At 35.1% G+C, this 23,452-nt stretch overlaps 1 protein-coding gene across 3 annotated transcripts in view; it reads left to right on the top strand.

The window, feature by feature from the left end:
* The window catches only part of FYB1 (FYN binding protein 1), a 165,889-nt gene that overhangs the window by 125,745 nt on the left and 16,692 nt on the right, over window positions 1-23,452 (top strand). For all 3 annotated transcript variants that reach the window (XM_025389107.1, XM_025389108.1, XM_025389106.1), the window contains 11 exons: window positions 2,848-2,894; window positions 4,776-4,795; window positions 5,346-5,380; window positions 6,315-6,435; window positions 9,043-9,202; window positions 9,708-9,849; window positions 13,459-13,481; window positions 16,350-16,416; window positions 17,947-18,084; window positions 19,759-19,784; window positions 21,891-21,957. In XM_025389107.1, coding sequence (XP_025244892.1) covers window positions 2,848-2,894; window positions 4,776-4,795; window positions 5,346-5,380; window positions 6,315-6,435; window positions 9,043-9,202; window positions 9,708-9,849; window positions 13,459-13,481; window positions 16,350-16,416; window positions 17,947-18,084; window positions 19,759-19,784; window positions 21,891-21,957 — 846 coding nt within the window. The remainder of the gene's footprint in view (window positions 1-2,847; window positions 2,895-4,775; window positions 4,796-5,345; window positions 5,381-6,314; window positions 6,436-9,042; window positions 9,203-9,707; window positions 9,850-13,458; window positions 13,482-16,349; window positions 16,417-17,946; window positions 18,085-19,758; window positions 19,785-21,890; window positions 21,958-23,452) is intronic.

Raw genomic sequence — 23,452 nt, 5'->3', positions numbered from 1 at the left:
AAAAAAAAAAAAAAAAAAAAAAAAAAGAAAGCAGTGTCTTGTCATGACAAATTTAATGAGTTAATTAACAGGGCCTTTACACTTACGCAAATAGAAAGCTAAGCATATATAAGTTAAATTTTTAATTTTCTATTTTTTAAAGTGAATTTATTAGATTAACAGTTAGTGCCTACCTATATTTACCATCTCAAGTAAAGACTGAGATAGATATCCATGACAGTTCTTCCTGAGTTACAAATGTACCCACTGAGCCCATTTTATGGTTTTAGTGATAAAAAGGCACTTCCAGCCCACATTCTTCAAATGTGGTGAAACACACATTTTGCAACCAGCATCTCAAGTAATGTTTAAGTAATATTCTTTCCTAACTCTTTAAGGAGTTTGACTATTGGACATGAGAGTGATATAATCATATTTTTGTGTTAGAAAGATGGCAAAAGTTGGAGAAGGGACTATCAGGATAGGGAAGAGAAGGAGTAATTCTGATTACTAGAACACTGACCAGATGGCTGCTGCAAAAGCCCACTCCAGAGATAATATAATCCTATTTTTGTGTCTAGCGGGAGAGAGGAGAAATGGAAGAGGGAAGTGAATTAGTATAAGGAACTGATGTAATTTGATGATTGATTTGGCATGGGACTGAAGATGAGTGAAAAACAAAGGATGAGTTGCTGCTTGATGGATATGTGAATTGTGGTGCCTTTCACCAAGAAAAGAAACCTAGTAGGGAGAGCAGGTTTAGGCTGGGCTAAAAGGGGGAAACCTCAGTTTCTGAGATGGTAATATGGAACTGGCTGTAGGACACCCAAGATGTATACATTTGAATCGGAAACTCAGAAGGGAAGCCTGGGCTGGAGATTTCAACATGGAATTCGCCAACATTAAGATCATATATAAAGCTGTGGAGGTACATGAAACCGTAGGAAAAACTGCAAAGGGAAAAAAGAAGAAGAGAACCAAGACCAGAACACAACAGAACATCATCATTTAAAAGATAAGTCAAAAGAAAATAAACCACAGAGAAAATTGTGGGGTAGTAGCCAGAGAGACAAGAAGTGAGCCAGGAGCTATTTCTCATGGAAACAAACAAAGGAAACTCAAAGAGGGCAAAATGGCCAATACTGTCCAGGGCCACAAAGCAATCGAGTAAGATGCAATTAGAGAGGGTCCAGTGGATTTGGTAGCGAGTATTTTTAAGAATAGTCTCAGGGAAGAAGTGGCAATAGGGGAAAGATTGCAGTTGGGAAAGAAATGTGTGGGAGGAGAGGAAGTAGAGTCAGTGAATAAAGACAACTTTTTCTTAGCTTGGCTGGATAAAGGAGGAATATCTTGTGGTAATGTGAAGAATTCACAGAGGTAAAGTGAAGTGTTTGTTTCTTATGGAAACAGTAACTTGGGCTGAGGGAGAAAACAAAGAATGAGAGATTTAAGGGCAAAGAGTGAAGTAAGCAGAATATAAGTAATAAAGCAACACATGGAAGAAAGGGGGTAATCGATGGAGAAAAATTACTGAGAATTCAGATGAAATTAATAGCACAGGTTCAGAGAGTATAGAGAAGGTAAGGACGGGTATAACTGAAGATGAGTTTGTGGGTTAAGAAAATGTATTTTCTTAAGAGAACTCACACCTAATGACTGCTATTTTATCAGTGAAATAAGAAACAAGGTCATCTGATTATAGGGGAGCAGAGAGAAATCTCAGATTGAAGAAAGTGGTAAACATTTTTAATAGGTGTGGAGAAGGACGATGCAAGAGAAGGCTGACTACACAAAAAAGAGTGATGAGATTGTAGAAAAGCAGAGGGGGATACAGCTGAGATTTCATACCAATTGTTTGTAATGTCCAGAGTCAGTAAAATTGACAGCAATTTTCTTCAGTTATGTTAATTAACCTGAGAATAGGAATAGAAAATACAAATGGTCATATACATAAATAGGGATTTGTGGGGCCCAGGTATCAGTAATGCTATTAAGGGCAATTAGAGTGAAGCAGTTGGAATGAAGCACCTTGGAGTTCAGGGTGATAAAAGTGAAGCCAAGACGAAACCATCTGGAGAAAAGGAAGGAGTCAGGGATTGGAACTGTATTATTTATTTATTTATTTATTTATTTATTTTGAGACAGAGTCTTACTCTGTTGCATAGGCTGGAGTGCAGTGGTGCCATCTTAGCTCATGGCAACCTCTGCCTCCCAGGCTTAAGCAATTCTTCCACCTCAACCTCCTGAGTAGCTGGGATTATAGGTGTGCAGTACCATGCCAGGCTAATTTTTTGTATTAGGTCGGTGCAAAAGTAATTGTGGCCTTTACCATTCATTTTATGGAAAAAACCATAATTACTTTTGCACCAACCTAATATTTTTAGGAGAGACGGCATTTTGCCCTGTTGCCCAGGCTGGTCTGGAACTCCTGACTTCAAGTGATCCATCTGCCTCAGCTTCCCATAGTGCTGAGATTACAGGCATGATCCATGGTGCCCAGCCCTAGAACTAATTCTCTTTTGTATATGTACCGTAGAACCAATTAAATGCCCTCATAATTCCAGAATTGAAGTGTTGATTTACTGCCAATTTAATGGAAAACATATTACCCTCCAGAAGCAATGAATGAATTGTATGAATCTACTATGAATGGATGGTGCTATACTCAAGTTTCCCAATTCTCCATTTTCTGCCACAGAAGCAGCATAAATATAAGGCTAAAGCCTATGCTAGTGATGTGTGAAGCTTTAAATCAGGGCAAATATTCAAGATAAAAGAATAATTCACAAAATAATCATTTTCTCTTTTTCATTGTAAGGTGAGCATCTGCTTGTTCCATGTTCACTGTTTCTTCTTTCTTGTTTTCAGAAACCCTGTCAATGAAGACAATCAAGATGGTGTCATGCACTCTGATGGTAAAGGACAAAAACATATTTTATTTATTTACTTGTAAACTCAGGTACAGAAGTTTGAGCTATTCATTCTTATAGGCTCATTAATGAGTCATTATCATCATTGGTCTGTGCAGGGCCCCTCTCTTGTTTCATTTGTTTATTCCCTCTTATCCTCATAACTCACTTCCTTTCTCCTCCTTCCTTACTACAGACAAGTATTCGAACATATTTAATGTGTACGCGTGTTTGCACAAATTCTTCACATATTGTGACGTGTATGCATGTATTTAGTTCACAGAAAGAGTATATTATAGGTTTCTCTAGTATTTTTGTACAATCGGCATAATGTGGTTTTGGGGCCCATTCATATCACTATGTGTGTGTTTAGTCTGTTGCTGTTAACGACTGCACAGTACTCCATGGTAGGCATCCATATTTCACTTGCCTCAAACTCACTGGTACCACAAACAGCAATGCAATGCACCTTCTTGTATACATCCCCATGTGGACGTCTCAGAGACTTACCTTTAAGATATATATCCCGCAGTGGAATGGTTGCTCAGAGCTATGGAATACTTAGATTGACCGAGTATGACTGGCATGCTCTCCAGAAGAGGTTGACCGAGTATGACTGGCATGCTCTCCAGAAGAGATGCATCTCTCTACACTCTCATCAATCGGTCCTGTTATTCAGTTTTCCATTTTTCTCTTATGTGTATCAAATTATATCTCCTTTGAATTTCTATATCTCTGCTTACTCTTGAGTTTGAGCACTTTATTTGCTTATAAGCCTTTGTGGTTTCTTCTTCTGTAAGTTGCCAGTTTCTACCTTTTGACCATTTTTTTCTTGGAAGTGGTATATTTTTCTAGTTGACTTGTAGGAGTTCCTTTATATTTCAGACATTAATGTCATGTCAATTTCCAACACTGCAAATATCTTCTCCCATTCGGTCAGTTATCTATTAACTTAGCCCATGCTGTCCTTCATTGAATGTAAATAAATTTTGATATAATCAAATGTATTAATTTTGCCTTGTCATTTATGCTATTTAAGAAGTCCTTTTTCCAGGAAAATAAGAATATTCTCATTTTTTTCCTGTAGACTTTATCACATGAATATATTTAGGTCTTTGATCTCTTTGCAGTCCCCTTTGAGGAGTTAGTAGAAATCCAGGATTGCCTCATGCATGGAGCTAGTTTTCTCTTTACTGTCCTCTAAACAATCCATCATTTTCTCATTAATTTAGAGTGCTACCTTTATATTATATCAGCTCTATGTGTGTGTATGTGTATATTATGGGCCTGTTTATGTACATTTGTGTATGTCACTGAATTTTCTGCTCTATTACATTGTTCTATTTGCCTGTTCTTATACAAACACCACACTGCTTTTATTATTAATATTATTATATTATTCCTCTTAATATTGGATTATGTTTCAATATTCAGTAATTAGTTTTGATATTACACTGAACTCTTGAGTATTAATTTTTTTAAATCCAATTAACTTGATTTGTTTGATACATAAAAACAAATCCTTGGGAACTAATAAGTAAAAAGGTGTGAAACAGTGACTTTTTTTATACCTTGTTCCATACAAGTGCATCAAACCAAATGGACATCCCTTTTCATAAAGGTAATAGTGTATTAATTATTTCTTGGCCTTTGCATTATTTGATGAAAGCCAATGAAATGATTTTATAATTAAGTCACCATCATCAAATAAAAGCCATAGTAAAGATCTAAAGTACATATTTTATTTTCTATTTCTGTATCTTTGATAAAGCGTTAAGTTCTGTTAGATTATGAACTATTTTGAATATCATTATATTATATCCAATAATCTTACATTAAAGTGCTTCCTTATTACAAATGTATTAAATTTTTTTTTTAATATTTTAGGTGCTGGAAACCTAGATGAGGTCAGATTTTTCTCTTCTCATATTATACTGATATAATTAGAATATTTCACAAGTATTATGATTCACTCCATATTGGTACAAACCAAACAGATGAAAATTCTTATGAGTAATGATAGTTTTCCATTTCTAATCTTATTTCATCTAAAATGCTTAAGACGTTACATACCAATCATCACACTGACTCATTATAATGCTGTAGTGCTGAACATAAACTTAAGTCTGACTACACGTCAGATTTATATAGCAAGATAGAAAAGGAAATCTTTTTGTTTTTGCTTTCCCAGTCTATTTCTAAGGAGAAAAAAAATATTTTAAACAAGCCAAACTTAAATACAGTGCAAGTTGTTTTACTGAGTATTTGAATTATTCTTTCAAAAATAATTCATAGTATGGTTCTTTTAAGTATTTATTCCTCTGGACCATTTAATACGTGGTTCAGATTATAAAAAATTAACATTCTTGCCTTTATTTTAAGTCTAAGCAATGTAATATGTGTGTGTTAACTTTTTAAATAACAAAAATTAATCATTATCAATATTTTTCTTTACAGGAACAAGACAGTGAAGGAGAAACATATGAAGACATGTATGAATTGCACTTTTTACCATGGCAGTTTTCTTCAAAGATGAATACAATGTTTTGTATGAGGGATAGTGGATACATAGCAACACTAGGAGGGAAGCTTGATTTTTTCAAATGACTGTCATATAACTTTTATTTCAATTTAAAGGACCAAAAATTATTTAGTTCTCTAAGAGTTCTACGAAGAACTCTGTTAAAAAGCTCTTGTATGAGAGGCCAGAGACATGCCTATGAGATAAACCACAGTCAGGAAATCAAAGACAGAAATCTGATTTCTTACTCTTAGTGTATCCTTGCGCAGATGAGTTCATTTACATTACACCTTCTTCACCTGAACAGAGCTCCACCCACAGGGGTGCTATGAAAAATAATTTATCATGGCGCCCAGATGCCAAAGTGTCAACTGCTAAAGTGAAAAGATGTTAAAAAAAGAAGTTTCTTGGAAAAGAAATTTCTTGGAAAGTGGGTGAAAGTAGAAATGAATATATTATCTTACTTTACCATATGTTGATCTCAGATACCTTGATTTTCTCTACCTGGTGTTTATTCAACTAACTCTGACTCAAGTTTCGGAGCCAAGGTTTGCATGTGTACCTGTGAATGCACAGGCACATGTGCATATGAAAGAGAGAAAAAGAGACAAATTCTATTTATGCGAACATACAGCAAGAATGGGGCCTTTATAAATGGTGGCTTCCACTTGTTGGCACAAGTTGTCAGGGAAAGCAGAGCCTTTAGAAGATATCCTCAGCTGTGTGCCTCCTACTGGTTTTAAAAATAATCTCACACATTCTGGATTTTGAGAACCTTTGCCTTTTTACCTTCATCTGTACTTCAGATACCACCTTTTCTGCTATGAGTAGAAACTTCTAGGTAGGGAGTTCTGACACATCAACACCTGCTGATGCGAAAACAACCTAACAATTTTTATTCACAGAGAAGCATCCAAAGAAAGAGAGAAGAAAAGAGAAAAGGAGGAAAAGAAGAGGTTAGAGCTGGAGAAAAAGGAACAGAAAGAGAAAGAAAAGAAAGAACAAGAAATAAAGAAGAAATTTAAAGTAAGGGCTTGCTTGCGAATGGGTGAAAGAATAACATCTTTTTATATCTTTCACACAAAAGGGGTACCATTCTTGAAACCTTACATAGTTGAAGAATTACTCATTGTTTTCTAAAGAGTAATTATCTTCATAACAGTACTTTTTTGTCCAATACACCATCTTATCCCTTAACTAATATAATAAAATTTTAAAAAATATGGTGGTTCATAATTAGTGGGCACCCAGGAAATTTATGTGGATTGAGTGAATGAATATTTACTTTTTCAAACCTATCTTGGCTCTCCCCATAATGCATTTCATATTAGCCTACTTATACTATGAATTAGCATCACACACATAAATATCCCTATGGTATGTATTATAGTGGGGTATTGGACACAGGTGTCTCCAGGGTGAACCAGACCTGTCTCAGAATAAGATTTCCATGAGATACTCTAATTGCTAGTATCTAAACATGAGTTACATTATTGCCTTCATTTTAAGTCTGTGTACATGCTGACTTCTGATACCTGCTGTTTCTCATCCCTCTTTGTCTATGTGGATTCTGACCCCTGTATTCTCTGATCTCTGGTAATTGTGTGTCTTCTACCATTACTACCACCAGTAAACGCTACACTCATGGGCTATTTTCTCCTGGCTACACTATCTTTGATGACATGGCTCATCTGGCATGGGTCTGGCATGTCAGACATATTTAGGGTGATTATCTGAATTACAAAATTATTCTTTCAAAAAGAATTCACAGTATGGTTTCTTTAAATATTTATTTCTCTGGAGCATTTAATATGTGGCTCAAATTTTTAAAAAATGATTTATATATAACTTCCCAGAATATTTATTGTATTAAAGCAAAGGTTCAAAGCATGGTGCAAGGAAAACATATAGCATCAAGTCAGTTAGACGAACTGATTCAAATTCCAGTGGTACATACAAGTTATGCAATCTTGGGCTTATCACTTAACTTTTCTGAGCCACTGATGCTTAATCTTTTAAGGGAGAATAAATGATACTACTCCAGAAAGTGTGTTACGGAACTAAAATAATGCATAGCAGGCACTGTATCATAAGATTCTCATTTGATTTTGAAAAAGCTCGCTATATATAAGTAAAATTATGATTACAGTATTAATATTAGAACATTTTACTTACACAGAATGCATGACTACCAATGTTTATATTTTCAAGGGAAAAAATAATTTCAATTAATTTATGAAAAATCTATATAGCATACTTTCCATGGAGAGCTTGTTTGTAGATTTAAAGGAATTATGTGAAGTTTTTCCATATGTTTCTTTTGGAGAAATCAGCTTTACATTATTTCACTCATTCATTCAAATAATATTTTTAGTGAGAAAAGATAGGGTATGGAAATCATACCATTAAATATGAACTTAAAAGTCTGTCAAGACTAGGACTTCACCAGCTATATTCCTTTCACAAGATGATAATACATAATAGGTAAAAAAATAAAATTAAATAAATATGAGAACTGAGCCTCATCAGCATCATGGCATATCATAATTTAACTTACATTCTTTTCTTTATTTCTTAGTAGTGCATGATAATGATATATGTTTATTATTAATGTCATCATAAATTCAATAAATTAAAGGTAGAGCTTCTTCAAAAGTCGTAATGCATATTTGCATATTTGCATATCAAAATATTCAAGAAATTCTGTTGAAAAGACACCACTTTAGGATTAGAAAATTAAGAATATGGGATTCATGGTCTAACCAAGATCATTACCCTTCTATCAATAAGCCACCATACTATTCAGAATATTAATTTTAAAGACCACATGTAACATTTGCTTGCTATTTTTTGATTTGCAAGCTCATTTCTGAAATTTTGTCTTGTTTACAGCAGGTAATGTCTGCTTCAATTTTACAAACAATGAAAGGGGAAAAAACTCCATCTTCCAAATGGAGTCCTGGCATATTCCATAAAGACACGTAGCACACAGCATGGATTGTTGTACATAGTGCTATTCAGTTATTGGGGGCTGCCTTTACAGGCCTCTTGCAGAATTCCTAGGCCAACAGATCCCTGCCTCACTCTCCTGACCCCATGCACATATTCACCTGTCCTTAACTGGTCCTGCTTGGCCCCTGTAATTTTTTCATAACCCCTCCTGTAAGAAAAATATTCACCCTCAATTTCTTTTCTTTTTTTTTTTTTTTTGAGACAGAGTCTCGCTCTGTCACCCAGACTGGAGTGCAGTGGCCAGATCTCAGCTCACTGCAAGCTCTGCCTCCCGGGTTTATGCCATTCTCCTGCCTCAGCCTCCCGAGTAGCTGGGACTACAGGCGCCCGCCACCTCGCCCGGCTAGTTTTTTGTATTTTTTAGTAGAGACGGGGTTTCACCGCGTTAGCCAGGATGGTCTCAATCTCCTGACCTTGTGATCCGCCCGTCTCGGCCTCCCAAAGTGCTGGGATTACAGGCTTGAGCCACTGCGCCCAGCCCTCAATTTCTAGTTAAACTCTGTAAATGTTGGTTATAGGTAGGTTCACAAGTTGTAGATTTAGTATCTTTCAAAATTGCATTCCTTAAAGATTTTCTAAATTATAAGGAAATCTTTTCTGATTATTGTTTTCTCTTTGCAGCTAACAGGCCCTATTCAAGTCATCCATCTTGCAAAAGCTTGTTGTGATGTCAAAGGAGGAAAGAATGAACTGAGCTTCAAGCAAGGAGAGCAAATTGAAATCATCCGTATCACAGACAACCCAGAAGGAAAATGGCTGGGCAGAACAGCCAGGGGTTCCTGTGAGTGCAAATTTTTCTATGGCTTCAAAGTGTTTTCTTTGTGAGGCAATATTCAATGTGCATGTTCCTCCAGAACTCCTCATAGGCACCAAGTTAGGAGTACTTTACAGAGTGGACAAAGGGAGGAAAATGTTAAATGGCAGGTATAGTTCCGTCTTCACCTCATCTGTTATCTTCATTGTGGGAAACAATGTGAAGTTTTATATTATTCCAGGAGGAACAAACAGCATTAGGTTTTTCATTGATGTTAAAAGGAAAAAATGCTTCATGTGAATCACTTTAGAATATTTAAAATAGAAGGTAGGCTTACATTAAACTACAACAGGATTAGACTTTGACAGAGTACAGTAAAATGTGGGTCTACCTGGGAGGTCTACAAATCAGAACTACAAGAAAATAAATCAGGGGAAAGTTTAAAGAGCAAATGTGCAATTGATATTTTATTCACAACTTTAAAATATTTAAACTACAGTTGCCTGAACATAAACCTTTCCCTTTTTGGTAGATGGCTATATTAAAACAACTGCTGTAGAGATTGACTATGATTCTTTGAAACTGAAAAAAGACTCTCTTGGTGCCCCGTCAAGACCTATTGAAGATGACCAAGAAGTATATGATGATGTTGCAGAGCAGGATAATATTAGCAGGTACGTGCAAGTGCATATTGTAGAACAGATCAAACTGTCTCCTTGTCAGAAATTTTGTATATTAAGATCCTAGAATTTTACCCTCCATAACTCCTACTGCTCTTTATCACTAAACTAAATGACCACTTACAATAACCCCAACATGAGTGAAAGGTCATTTGAAACTCTATAGTCTTTCTTTTGATTATATGCATCAAATGCTACTTGAAATATAGTGGGCCATTTGCCAGATCTTGTAAAATGTGTTGTCATTCTACAACACTTTTATAATGTTCATTATGACTTGATTTTAGGGATATGCCTAATAGAAATATGATTTGGTAAAATATGAAGCATAAAATATAAAATTTAGCCCATTTTTTCTCATAGATCTCTGATTCTAAATATATTTGTTATTTTTTGAAAATATGACAAAAAATGATTTTTATGGTAACCTCAGTTTGCTCTTTAAAAGTAAAAACTCTGTTTTTTTTAATGATCCCTAGGTATCAATTAAGGGTCCAACTTTCCATGGCCCATTTCACTAGATTAAAATGATCTTCACTTCAAGAATTATGGGAACACCTTCCTGGTATAGAGGAACAGAATAGAACATCTTTTCTGGAGGACCAATGAGAAGAAATTGGCCATGCCTCCCTTGTACCTCTCCTTCTCTTCTTTCCTTTCTCAGTCTTCTGCTTCCTTTCTCTCTCCATCTCTCCTCTTCCTCTTTTTGTTCCAGCTCTTATTTTTGTCATTCTTTTGTCTCTTTTGTACTTTTCCGTTCCCTTTCTCCTTTCATTCCTTCTTTCCTCCAATACCTCCATTTTCAGTTAAAGCCATAATCCCCTCAAGTTGAAAGGAAAAAAGAAGGAAAATCTCTAGTCCAGTTCAGAATTTTTATTTTTTTGATGACTCCCTTGTAAAACTAGGAAACCCCCATTATGATCCTAAAATACATAACCTGTGCTAGCTCTTCACCTGGGTAAAACTGTATCTGCATTCTTCAAAACTCAAATTCCAAAGGAAGCAATCTTCATTGTCAGCCATTTCTAAAACACCAAATTAGTAATACACTGAAAAAGCACATAAGAATTAAATATTCCTCTTATGATCTTTTATATCAGAGTATCAATTAAACTTGTTATGCCACGTTCTAGCAGTTTTGTCTTTCTAAAATGAATTATAGTCTGCTATGGCTTCTTACCATGTTCTAAACATAAATTATGCAACATATACCAAAATATACAATGCATGCACTAGAGTTTGGAGATCATTAATTGACTTTAGTCAAACATCAACCTAGTGTGAATCTGTAAATGCCAGTTTTCGGGTCAGATGAAGTTCCAAATTGTCATATTCTATAACTTTCAGAATTTTCATAAGTATGTCAACTATATTACCAATGTATATACTTGGCATGTGCCTTTTGTTTGTTTTTCAAAAAGCACATTTCCTTAATTTTTGGTGAAAGAATTCCAGTTACATTAATGAACGCATATTTACACTGATGTGCATACTCAAGAAAAAATAATAAAACCAGGAAAAAAATGATATTCTTAAAATGAAACTTTGTTTAACCATATTGGGTGACTATTTCCCAAAACTAGCATTATCACCTTTTCCCATTTTATTGAATCCATACATACTATAACTCTAAAAACCTGCTCTACTTTAGTAAACATGTAACAAAAAAAGAATCTTATATTTAGTAAAAGCAGGAAGTTAGAAGAGTTGTATGGTTTTAATGCTCAGTATCTTAAATGAGTATAGCTCCACAATATTTACTAGCATCTAGCCCTTCTTATGCACCCTTAATAAGAAAATTAAAGAAGAAGCCATTTCTATACATGTTTTATTTTTGAAACTGCAGCTGCTGCTGGCAGAGATCTCATAACAGAACATGCTTTGTTCTTAGAAAAAGGGAAGATGCTGAGTGTAGCCGGCAGCTTGCCCTGGCAAGAAGAGGAAGAGAAGGCATCATCTTCTCCCTCCTGCTCATGACTCCTGACTCAGGCACTCTACTGGCTCTTTCCTGATTCCCTAGAGTGAAGAGCAATGGCTGTGAGTGCTTCAAACTCAGGGAGCAGACTTGAGGCTTCAAAGCACAGCCCCTGACAGCTGTCCTTCTCTTTTTCTTCTCCACTAAAGCAGTATCTACAGCGAATATGAAACATTGAAGAAAAGGGAATTGCAAATGCAAATACCCCTCTACCATTTCATAGCAAACCTTCTTCCTTTCATATATACATCTCTCTCCCTCTCCTCTCCTATCATGCCCTGCTCCTTCTACCTCTTCTTCACTTCATCAAATATTATACATTCTAAACGACCATTTTAGGAAATTGAATAATTGCTCTAGACATGAAATAAAACAGGAGCTTTGCTCCTTATTCCAACAACCCTGTTCTTTGGAAATTGGTATAAAAATCCAAGATGAAAAGTATCTGCCAAGAGTGGCAGCCAAGCAGAATGCAGCTCTTCGCATAATTCCAACTGCCTGCTTCATGCATCAAGCTCAGAGGGAAGAGTCAGGAAAAAGAAATGTCAAAATGGTACATAAGCAAGCGAGAGTGTACTGCAACTTCTTCAAAAAGCAGCTCCTTATTTATATAGGAAGACATTTATAGCATGTTTTCCTACAGAGTTCCTGACAGCAACTTTATGTTTTTATTTCAAATTTAACAGGAGATCTGCATCAGATCAATTTCTTTCACTTACTTTTAACGTTAGGAAATCAGATATGAGTACTATATAATTGTCCTCTAAGACACTAACATTAAACTGTTATCTGTTGCTGGCAGATTAACCAACGTGGAAAACTGGGGGTATAGTGAGTGCAGCTAGGTGTAAAAGTGGGCGTAGTCAAGTCACTTAATTTCTCAGAGCCTGGTTTCTTTTCTGTATAATGAAGGAATTGAAGAGATGACTTCTGGGATTTTTTCCATTCTCACAGTCTACATTTCCTTTGATCTCACAGAAATCACATTTTAGTGGGAGATATAGGCAGGAAAAGAGACAATTATAACATAAATGCTAAAATAGAGAAAATATATAATGATATGAAACTAAATAAGAAACATAGGCAATCTGGATTTAGAGAGTCAGCAGTCATACCAAATAAAAGCCCCCTGAATGAGAATTCAAGTTTTTGAAGTTCTCCCTTTAAAGAAAAATGACTGCTATTAGACTAAGAGTAAAATGCTATGGTCAAAATATATTGAAAGATAATTTAATTTAACACAATGATAATTGTGCTATGTGACTCATGGAATAATAATACCCTTGGGGCTTGTTTTAATGGTCCATCTAGTGAATGATGTAATAATGTATCATCTGAAAACAACCTCATAGAAAAATATCAAAAGCAAACAATATCATCATTTTGTATATCATATGTAGCATTATAATTAACTTAATTCTTGTTGTTTTTGTTTGTTTTGTTTTGTTGCCTTGTAATTACCCATCTATGATGATAAGAAACGTTTTTTCCTCTTCATATACAACATTCTAAGAACTTTCAACTGGAATGTTATTTCTCTTTTGAATAACTGATCAGAATATGTACCTGTCTTCTTCCTAGCTAAGTAATTCATAGATTAACTTCATATTTCTGGGTTTTTTTTCTAGCCACAGTCAGAGTGGAAGTGGAGGTAAGCCACACACTTCTTAAAATGACGTTTTACAATTGATACATATATTGGCATGTATTTATGGAGAACATGTGTTATTTTGTTACATGCATAGAATGTGTATTGTTCAAGTCAGTGTATTTAGGCTATCCATCATCATGAGCATTTATCATTTTTATGTGTTGAGAACATTTCGAGTTCTCATTTCTGGCTATTTTGAAATGTATAATGTATTGTTGTTAATTATAGTCACCCTACTCTACTATTAAGCATTAGAACTTATTCCTTCTATCTAACCGTATGCTTGTACCCATTCACCAATCTCTCTTCATGTCCCTCAAACACATTTTTACATCCCTTTCAGCCTCTGGTAACAATCACTCTACTCTCTACTTCCATGAAATAAACTTTTTTAGCTCCCACATATGTGTGAGTACATGCAGTATTTGTCTATCTGACTTATTCCACTTAATATGACCTCCAGCTTCATCCATGTTGCTGCAAATGACATGATTTCATTCCTTTTTATGACCAAAGAGTATTTCATGGTGTATACACCAAACTTTCTTTATCCATTCATCCAATGATAATTAGGTTGATTCTATGTCTTTGCTACTGCGAATAGTGCTGCAATAAACTTGGGGGTGCAGATATCCATTTAATATACTGATTCCCTTTCCTTCAGAAAAATATCCAGTAGTGAGATTGCTGGATTGCATGATAGTTCTATTTTAAGTTTTTTTTGAAAAATCTCCATGTTTTCCGTAATGACTGTATGAATATATATTCCCACCGACAGTATGAGCTTCTTTTTTTCCACATCCTCGTCAGCATCTGTTATTATTTTTCTTTTTGATAACAGCCATTCTAATTGGGGTAAGATAATATCTCATTGTGGTTTTGATTTGCATTTCCCTGATGATTAGTGATGTTGAGCATTTTATCATATACCTGTTGGCCATTTGTATGTCTTCTTTTGAGAAATGTCTTTTTAGATCCTTTGCCTGCCTTTATATGGGATTGTTTGGGAATTTTGCTGTTGAGTTGATTGAGTTTTTGTATATTCTGAATATTCATCCCTTTGGGGATGAATAGCTTGCAAATGTTTTCTCCCATTCAACAAGTTGTCTCTTCACTCTGTTGATTGTTTGCTTTGCCATACAGAAGCTTTTAGTTAAATATAATCCCATTTGTCTATTTTTGTTTTTGTTGCCTGTGCTTTTGGGGTGTTAGTCATGAAATCTCTACCTAGACCAATATCTTAGAATGTTTTCTCTATGTTTTCTTATAGTTGTTTTATACTTTTAGGTCTTATGTTTAAATCCTTAATCCATCTTGAGTTGATTTTTGTATGTGGTGAGACATGGGGCCTAGTTTTATTCTTTTACATATGGATATCCAGTTTTCTCAGCACCACTTACTGATGAGGGTGTTTTTTTCCCCAGTGTATGTTCTTGGTGCCTTTTTCTAAAATCAGTTGGCTATAAATATGTGGCTTTATTTCTGGGTCCTCTATTCTGTTTCATTGGTTTTTGTTTCTGTTTTTATACCAACGGTGTGCTGTTTCGGTTACAACAGCCTTGTAATATAATTTGAAGTCAAGGAGTGTGATGCTTCCAGCTTCATTCTTTTTGCTCAGGATTGCTTTGGCTATTAATGCTCTTTTTTATTGCATACAAATTTAAGGGTTTATTTTCCTATTCTGTGAAAAATGACATTGGTATTTTGATAGGGATTACATTAAATTTGTAAATTGATTTGGGTAGTATGGTCCTTTTAACAATATTAATTATACTAATATGTGAGCATGGGAAACCATGCACTTTTATGAGTAACTTCTTCATAAGTCTCCATCATGTTTGTGTATATTAATGAAAAAAATGCTTTAGTTTACAAATAATGAGAGAGATCTTAATATGATGGAAAGAACACTAACTTGAGAGTCAATAAACTGGATTCTAGAGCTGGCCACCAAGTGACTCTGAGTAAGCCACTTCTTTCTTTTAAGTTTGTTACAGATCATATGGTGACTCCACTCCAGTGTATTCAGGACAGTCTTGATTTATGCCAGTCATCAGAGCACAATTAAAAACAACATTCTCCTTCACTTTCAGAAGTGTTTTTGTTTAGACGATAACCTATCTAGTCACCTTGACTATAACTCAATGGCCCCTATATGTCCCAGCACCAAAATAAGGGATTTGATCTAACACCTTGCAGTGCGAAAGTTCTCATACTAAAAGTCAAATTTCAAGGTCATTCTACATATTTTTTGCACATAGAAACTACTCAATAAACAATTGTTAAGTAAATATCTGTCAAATAGCAAGTCTTCTGAGGAGCGTAGAAAAACAAATGAAACTGGAAACAGTTTAACTTTCAAAAATGTGTATTTAAAAAGTCACTTTTCACTTCTTTCTGTTTCAACTACCATCAATATTTACAAATTCACCTTTCATCCCACTGCTTTTCTTCACTTGTGTCCTGATCAGTATCTTTTCCTAAATGTCTCCTGACCATTAACTAGTTAGCTAGATTTATATCACCTCCTCACTTCTTTTTCCACAATAAATATTTAACTCCATCCCCTATTTAAGTTTACTTTTTCCAATGTTTTTGTACCCTCATTCCTTTCAACTGAAGTCCACAGTGCCTCTTAGCCCTCATTTTGTTATTGCAATTTCACCCCTAAGAATTCTTTATAAAATGATCAACAAAGTAAGTAATTATGGGATAGTAGGAAAATAGTGTTTTTTTATTTAAATGGCTTATATGAAAGTGAAATGTTCTCTGCAGTTAAATAAGGAAGATTTATAATGAAAACCTGAGTGATCATTACATAACCAAATTATAAAATTAACAGAAGGTTTTCCTCCAATCCAAATGAAGGGATATTCCCTCCACCACCAGATGATGACATTTATGATGGGATTGAAGAGGAAGATGCTGATGATGGGTAAGAATAATCAGTGAACTGCTTTTTGCAAATTATTATATATACATTGAAATTTAGTTTTGATTTCCAGTTAAAATAAAAAGCAGAAAATAGTGTTCTTTCTTACATTACCCCAAATGATTTGAATGTTTAATTAACAGCAGTTGTAAACCGGGAAGTGTAATTGCACCACACTTCAAACAAAATGTTTGATTGTTTGGAAGAACCTCAATAACTACAGCAAAACAAGTGAAATGAAAAAAAAAAAAAGATAAATTACAGGTGTTGAGGATATTTTTAAGCCTTTTCTAATAAAGTCTTTATTGATCAATAATTTACTTTTACAACAGTCCCTGAAGAGTTTATCAGTTGCATGGCTATCCCTTGTGTAATAACATGATTATAATATAGGCAACCCAAATAAATTGAGACCTATGCTACCTATGGCAGAACCAGAATTGAATACTTAATCTTTTAGCTTAACAATAAATATCTGCTCATTTATAATAATTATAACAATTTATAAAAATAAAAATACTTTAGGTCAGTAAGAAAATAAATTTTCTTTTTCCATTTTAAATGGCATATTTAAAAGTTTAAGGTTTTTTTCTTTTTTCTTTTTTCTTTTTTTTTTTTTTGAGACTTGAGTTTTGCTCTGGTTGCCCAGGCTAGAATGCAATGGCACGATCTCGGCTCACCGCAACCTCCACCTCCCAGGTTCAAACGATTCTCCTGCCTCAGCCTCCCAAGTAGTTGGGTTTACAGGCATGCGCCATCACACCTGGCTTATTTTGTATTTTTAGTAGAGATGGGTTTTCTCCATGTTGGTCAGGCTGGTCTCGAACTTCTGATCTTGGGTGATCTGCCTGCCCTAGCCTCCCAAAGTGCTGGGATTATAGACGTGAGCCACCATGCCCAGCCTAAGATTTCTTAATTACTTCATTTTAATCATAAATAAAGCAAAATTGATGCTCAAGCTTTTTTTTTTTTTTTTTTTTTTTTTTGAGACCAGGTCTCACTCTGTTGCCCAGGCTAGAGTGCAGTGGTAGGATCATAGCTCACTGTAGCCTCAAACTCCCAGGTTCAAGCAATCCTCCCACCTCAGCCTCTGAGCAGCTGGGACCACAGGTGTGCACCACTGCACCCAGCTAATGTTTTTTATTTTTAGTAGAGATGAGGTCTCACTATGTTGCCCAAGCTTGTTTCAAACTCCTGGGCTTAAGCAGTCCTCCCACCTTGGCTTCCCAAAGTGCCAGGATCACAGGTGTGAGCCACTGCACCCAGTTGTTTAAAACCTAATCCTTAGGGACTTGCTTCACATTTTAAAAAGTGGGAGAATTCTCACTTAATAGAAAAAAAAGATCAAGTTCGTAGGAGCAGTATTCAATCACCATGATCTATAAACTTAATAACACTATTTTGTCCAATAAAATGAGTTGTTTACTGCCTGAATTATTAATGTGGTATAATTATAAGGAATCTGAATGTCCACACAATGTCTTCACTTGCCACTGATTATTACATTCTGATCAATGCCTGCATGCTCCAAAGCTCCACACTACAGGTTCAAGAGAAGAGTAATACGTGGTCCTGGGGGATTTTGAAGATGTTAAAGGGAAAAGATGACAAAAAGAAAAGTATACGAGAGAAACCTAAAGTCTCTGAGTCAGACAATAATGAAGGTTCATCGTAAGAGTCAACCAACCAAATCCAGTGTACAATAACTACACTAATATGTATTTAATCAAATGCTACTAATATTCTATAAGCAATAATCAAATTCTGATAGACTTAAATCACCTTAATGCAATTTTCTATTAATCACCTTAGCCCGGTTGATGGTGTCAACTTTAAGGTCATGCGTTACATAAAAGAAGGCCAAGTACTCAGAAATCATCCTGCAATTCAAAGATATATTTTACTTTCTTCACAAAAATGTGCAAAAACACACATGTACACATAAGTGCACACATACCCTCTGACGCTCATGCACACAGTCATACACAAACACTAACACACCCATTTAGTAGGACCTTTTAAAATACAGCATTACATCTGAAAACTCACAATTCCAATGCCACATTTTACTACGGAGTATTTTATATTGAATACTCTTCAAAATATACACTCTTTTTTAATAGTTTGAAATAAAGAACATAATTTTGAATTTTTTTCTAAATACAATAATTAAAGACTTTTAACTCTGTTACACTATAATGATATGTTAATAATTTTCTCTGTACTAAAAGTATTCTAAATATCTTAAGTTTGTCCAAGTAAAATCTAAGGCATAACTTTTATCATTCCATTCCAAAAATAATCCTTTAGTATACATTCCACACATATGAATTTGAAAAATCTTAATCATATTCCCTGGTACAAGAAAATCTTTCTGTTTTATATTTACCTCATGAATTCACCACATTTAGCTTAAGTCTTTATAAGATGTTAATTCCATATAGCATTCCCAATTGGATTGTAAAGCCCCAAAGCAACAAGTCAATACACAGTACACTTGAAATTCTAGGAAAACACAAGAAACCTTCTCTTCTCTTGAGCAGCATTACTCAAATATAACCCTTACTGAAAAATGAGAGGGTTTTTTTTTCCTGCTTCAATTACATACTATCCAAATCTGATTTGGGATCATTTGAATTAATGATCCCTCACACTCTATTCTAACCAGTCATTTCTGTCCTGTGCACCATTCTTTCCGTGGGGTGTGTGTGTGTGTGGTGTGTATTTAGAAGTCATATTTCAGAAAATAGAAGCATGGGTCTTCTTATGTTGCAGCTAAATGCCACCTAATCCTGATTTCAGATCACTTTAATTAATAAGCTATCACTCTCTGGTTTAAGTAAATATTCCTCTTATTCACCATTTTCCTTTTTGGGAATATATATGCACATATTGGGAAACATGGTCATATTCCTATGACCTCTGTTAATTTTGAGTCTGTATTTCTACTCTTTAAATAAGCAGTTTGGAGGCAGAGATATGTATGCCACAATGCCTCCAAAATACTGAATCCTTTTCATTTACTCTGGTGTGATATTATACCCAAACCTCATATAACAAATCTGGAAATTTTGATCCAATGGCTGTGGGCAAAATAAACCAATTGAGTATCTTGATTCTGCACGTTTTGGCAAACATTTGGGGTTCAAAAATTGTCTTGCTAAGTTCCAAATTGATAAACAGAAACGGACTTAGCGGAGAAATGGAGGATGAGATAGAAATAATGGTCAACAGATGAAGTAACCTAATATGCCTCCAGGCTGTTGCCTCTTTATACTCTCCTACTGAATCAATTTCTGTGTTCGTGTTAGTCTGATTATAATTGTGTTGTCACTTTCTTTGTAGTTTCCCTGCTCCTCCTACACAATTGGGTAAGTAATAAAAACTAATAGTATGTTCTATATGTTCATTTCTTGCAGTGTGGTAGTGTGAAAGCATTGGATATAGTCACAGTAACTGCATTAAAGTCCTGACTCTGAAAATAATAAATTGTGTAACCTTGAGCAAGTAACTTTACCATGGGTGGCCACAGGTGCTCAATGATAAAATAGCAAGATGAGAAAAATAAAAAAGATTGATAGTTTTTAAACTGTTCTTCCAGGAGCCACTATTGGGTTAGGGATAAGTGGGAAGGGATGAGCACCCATTTTCCCTGTGTCCCCCAGCCCCAATTCAGTCCAAGCTTGATACATGAGACTTCGGCATTAGGATATCTAAAAACATGCCAGATTACATGCCAGTAAGGCTCTTCTAAATCTAATTTCTTTGAATATTTAAATGGATAGTTTATATTGTATTTGGTAAATGTTAAATATAACAGCTTCTTTATACAATTTCAATCAGTTACTGTTTTTTCCCTGCTGAGACAGATCTTTAGATGTTTTTAAAATTTACTTTGAACAAAATAAAATGTTGTCTTAAGAATATTCAGGGACTTTCAAAAAGTTTATTTTAACTTATAAGCATATTAAAAGAAAAACCAACACACAGGTAATCTATTCATCTATAGACCCTTTATCTGACATTAGAGCTGTCTTTTCAGTTATGTGAAAACATGTAAGGGATAAACTCAAACTGATCAGTGCCTGATAATAAGCTTGTATTCCAATCTATAATATTTTTAAAGTATTCAAAAAATTAACTCTTCAAAAAGTAGGTGTAAAATGGAACAAAAGTAATCAATTCTGTAAAAAATAAGGTTTTGTTAGAATTGCTTGTTGTTCTTAAATATGTTTTAAGTGCATGTGCACAGAGTAGTAGCTTTTGACCCTTCTAGATGATATTTTTCAAAGTATTTATGTTTCATACAGTTTCATCGTGTGAAATTAATTAACCTGAGTACACACGAGGGTGGAGGATATGGAGGGGGGGAATTTATAAAGGAAATCAATTCCTTGCCACTACCAGAGAGCATTTAAACTTTTTACGGTAATGACTCCTTAAAATACTTGCAATTTCTCCAACTCAATCTCTTCAGCTTCATTGGCTGTAGAGCAATTAATAGTTGCAGAGAGTAAGCATTCTTCCTTAATTTTTTATTTATTTTATTATATTTTGTTTTGTTTTATTTTTGACACGGAGTCTCGCACTCTCGCCCAGGCTGGAGTGCAGTGGCGCAGTCCGGGCTCACAGCAAGCTCCGCCTCCCGGGTTCACGCCATTCTCCTGCCTCAGCCTCCTGAGTAGCTGGGACTACAGGGGCCCGTCACCATGCCCGGCTAATTTTTTGTAATTTTAGTAGAGACGGGGTTTCACCGTGTTAGCCAGGATGGTCTCAATCTCCTAACCTTGTGATCCGCCCACGCTGACCTTATTAATAAGAAGTCTAGAAGGGAGAAAAAGCTCTAATGATTGGAAAAGCCGTTGAACCAGTTAAGGTCACGACAACTTTTCTGCCAATACTGTTTCTCAGTACCTGTTGGTATCAGGAGTATTTAGTTAAAAGAAATAATCTTTCCATTTAAAGGTGGTGCCACTCCTAATATCACTGTAAGGTAAAAGGTAATGGGAAACAGATCAGTGAGGCGAAGGAAAGGAGGAAGGAAGGCGGGAGGGGGACATTTAAATAGGATGATATATATTATCACAGCACCCTAAATCCCATAAGAATCTCAATTTCTATCTCCACTTCATCCTGCCAATGGCCAGTAATGTTGATTTGTTTATCAGCAATTTGCCACTTCTGACATTCATTGCACTTGTAGATATAGATAGTCATAGCCACTGTTCCATGAGTTTTTTTCCAGATAACAATGATTATCATTATGGTCACTGGTTTTTTGAGGATAATTTAACCCACGGCAAGTAATAACCTCTCCCCTTTCAGAAGCAGACAATGCTTCCAGGAGAAATGTACCGAGACACTAGGAAAACTTTTATTGTCCTTGAAGCAATCTTTATATTAAAAAGGTCATTGAATGCTCATATCAAAATCTAAACTAACAGTGCTTCAACCTTTGATATTTTGTCTTTTGTTAGACATGGGAGATGAAGTTTACGATGATGTGGATACCTCTGATTTCCCTATTTCATCAGCAGAGATGAGGTAATTAAAATGCTTCCATTACAATGAAGTAATGAAAATGAGAATACTCAAGAAAATTCAACTGAAATAAAAAGCCAGTGGGATTGTGTGTCTACTGTGTGCAATCCTGTTGGCTCTGACCTCCTCTCTAACGCTGTGTTTCCTTCCGATCTCAGCTCTACCTCCCTGCGAGGTTTGAGAGTAGGTACCCCCAATCCTTCATCCCAACCTCCACCCCTTTCTCCCCTCATTCTCTTCCATCCCCCTGGTTCTGCTCCTTGTTTCCTGATTAACCTTGGGCCTGTGACTCACTGATGTCTGGTTTATTTATTCATTCATTCACTGGGAAACATGTTTAAGATCTCGGTCACAACTAGTCTCATTGATTCTTCTCCTCTCTTTATTTGTACTGTTTTCCCCAAACCTTTTTTTCTTGAATATACTTCTTAGCTTACATCTCAGCTCTCAGCTCTCACTCATCTTGTTCAAGCCACCTCTGTCTTCTGCAAGATAGTTTCCTTTATGAAAAAAAGAAAAAAAAAAGATTTATTTGTAAATGGACTTTTAGGTAGGTTACATTCAAATCTTAAAAAATTAATTTTAGGCTAAAATTGTATAAAATCAGTTAATATCAAGTAATACAAAAGGAGTGCCTTTTGGATTTTTTTTTTTGAAATAGAAAATAACATGGTAGGATGCTTTCTCATAATCCAATAAATACATGAAATGATTTGATACATACTGGGTATAAAAGCAAGAACACCTATCTAGCTTTTTCAGGAAAAAAGAAAGATGACTCAAAAGATCTTGTATTTGAATAAAGGATGAAAGTAACAAAAATGGAATGCAGTAAGTGGTGTCTTCTGAGTTGTACTGGTAAAAATGCATTAGTAAATGCTAAGTATTAATTTTTGCCAAAATTGTTAAACTAATTTTATGGAACTAGAGAGAGTATCAAGATCAAAGACTCTGAAGGGAAAATATGCCATCATTCATATATGAAGATCAAGTTCCACAGGCAACACAAATAAGAAACATGAAAAGAGAATCGTTGCCCTTTTTTTAATTCTCCGTGAAACAAAAATGGAATCTTCAGTAATATGTTCAAGTTTTACTATTTCTCACCAGTGGTGTTTCGATCCTTTACAGTTGTTAATACTTTTTTTTTTTTTTTTTTTTGCTTTATATTACTGTAGAAATGCCATCACATTCCATAAAATCACTCTAGGAACCCAGAGTCACACACGGGCTGTATTCTTCAAACAAAATAAACCCCAGCTGACTAAGCTTTATGGGATATGGACAATTTTCTTCCCCATTTTGCTTATTTTCAGAGTTTAAAGCAAGTTTGTGTTCTCCAATGTCATATTCTATTTTTAAATAAATTTCAATAAAATTTTGAAAAGATACCTTGTAGGGCATTTCTAAGTTTCATGTATATTCTGATTGCCCCAGAGAGTTCATCTGGGACAGTATTTCCACAAATGCCCAGACTACCACAGGCAGTACTGCGGGC

This window comes from Theropithecus gelada, chromosome 6 (genome assembly GCF_003255815.1).
Source record: "Theropithecus gelada isolate Dixy chromosome 6, Tgel_1.0, whole genome shotgun sequence".
Lineage (NCBI taxonomy): Eukaryota > Metazoa > Chordata > Mammalia > Primates > Cercopithecidae > Theropithecus > Theropithecus gelada.
This window is presented reverse-complemented; position numbering and strand designations above follow the sequence as displayed.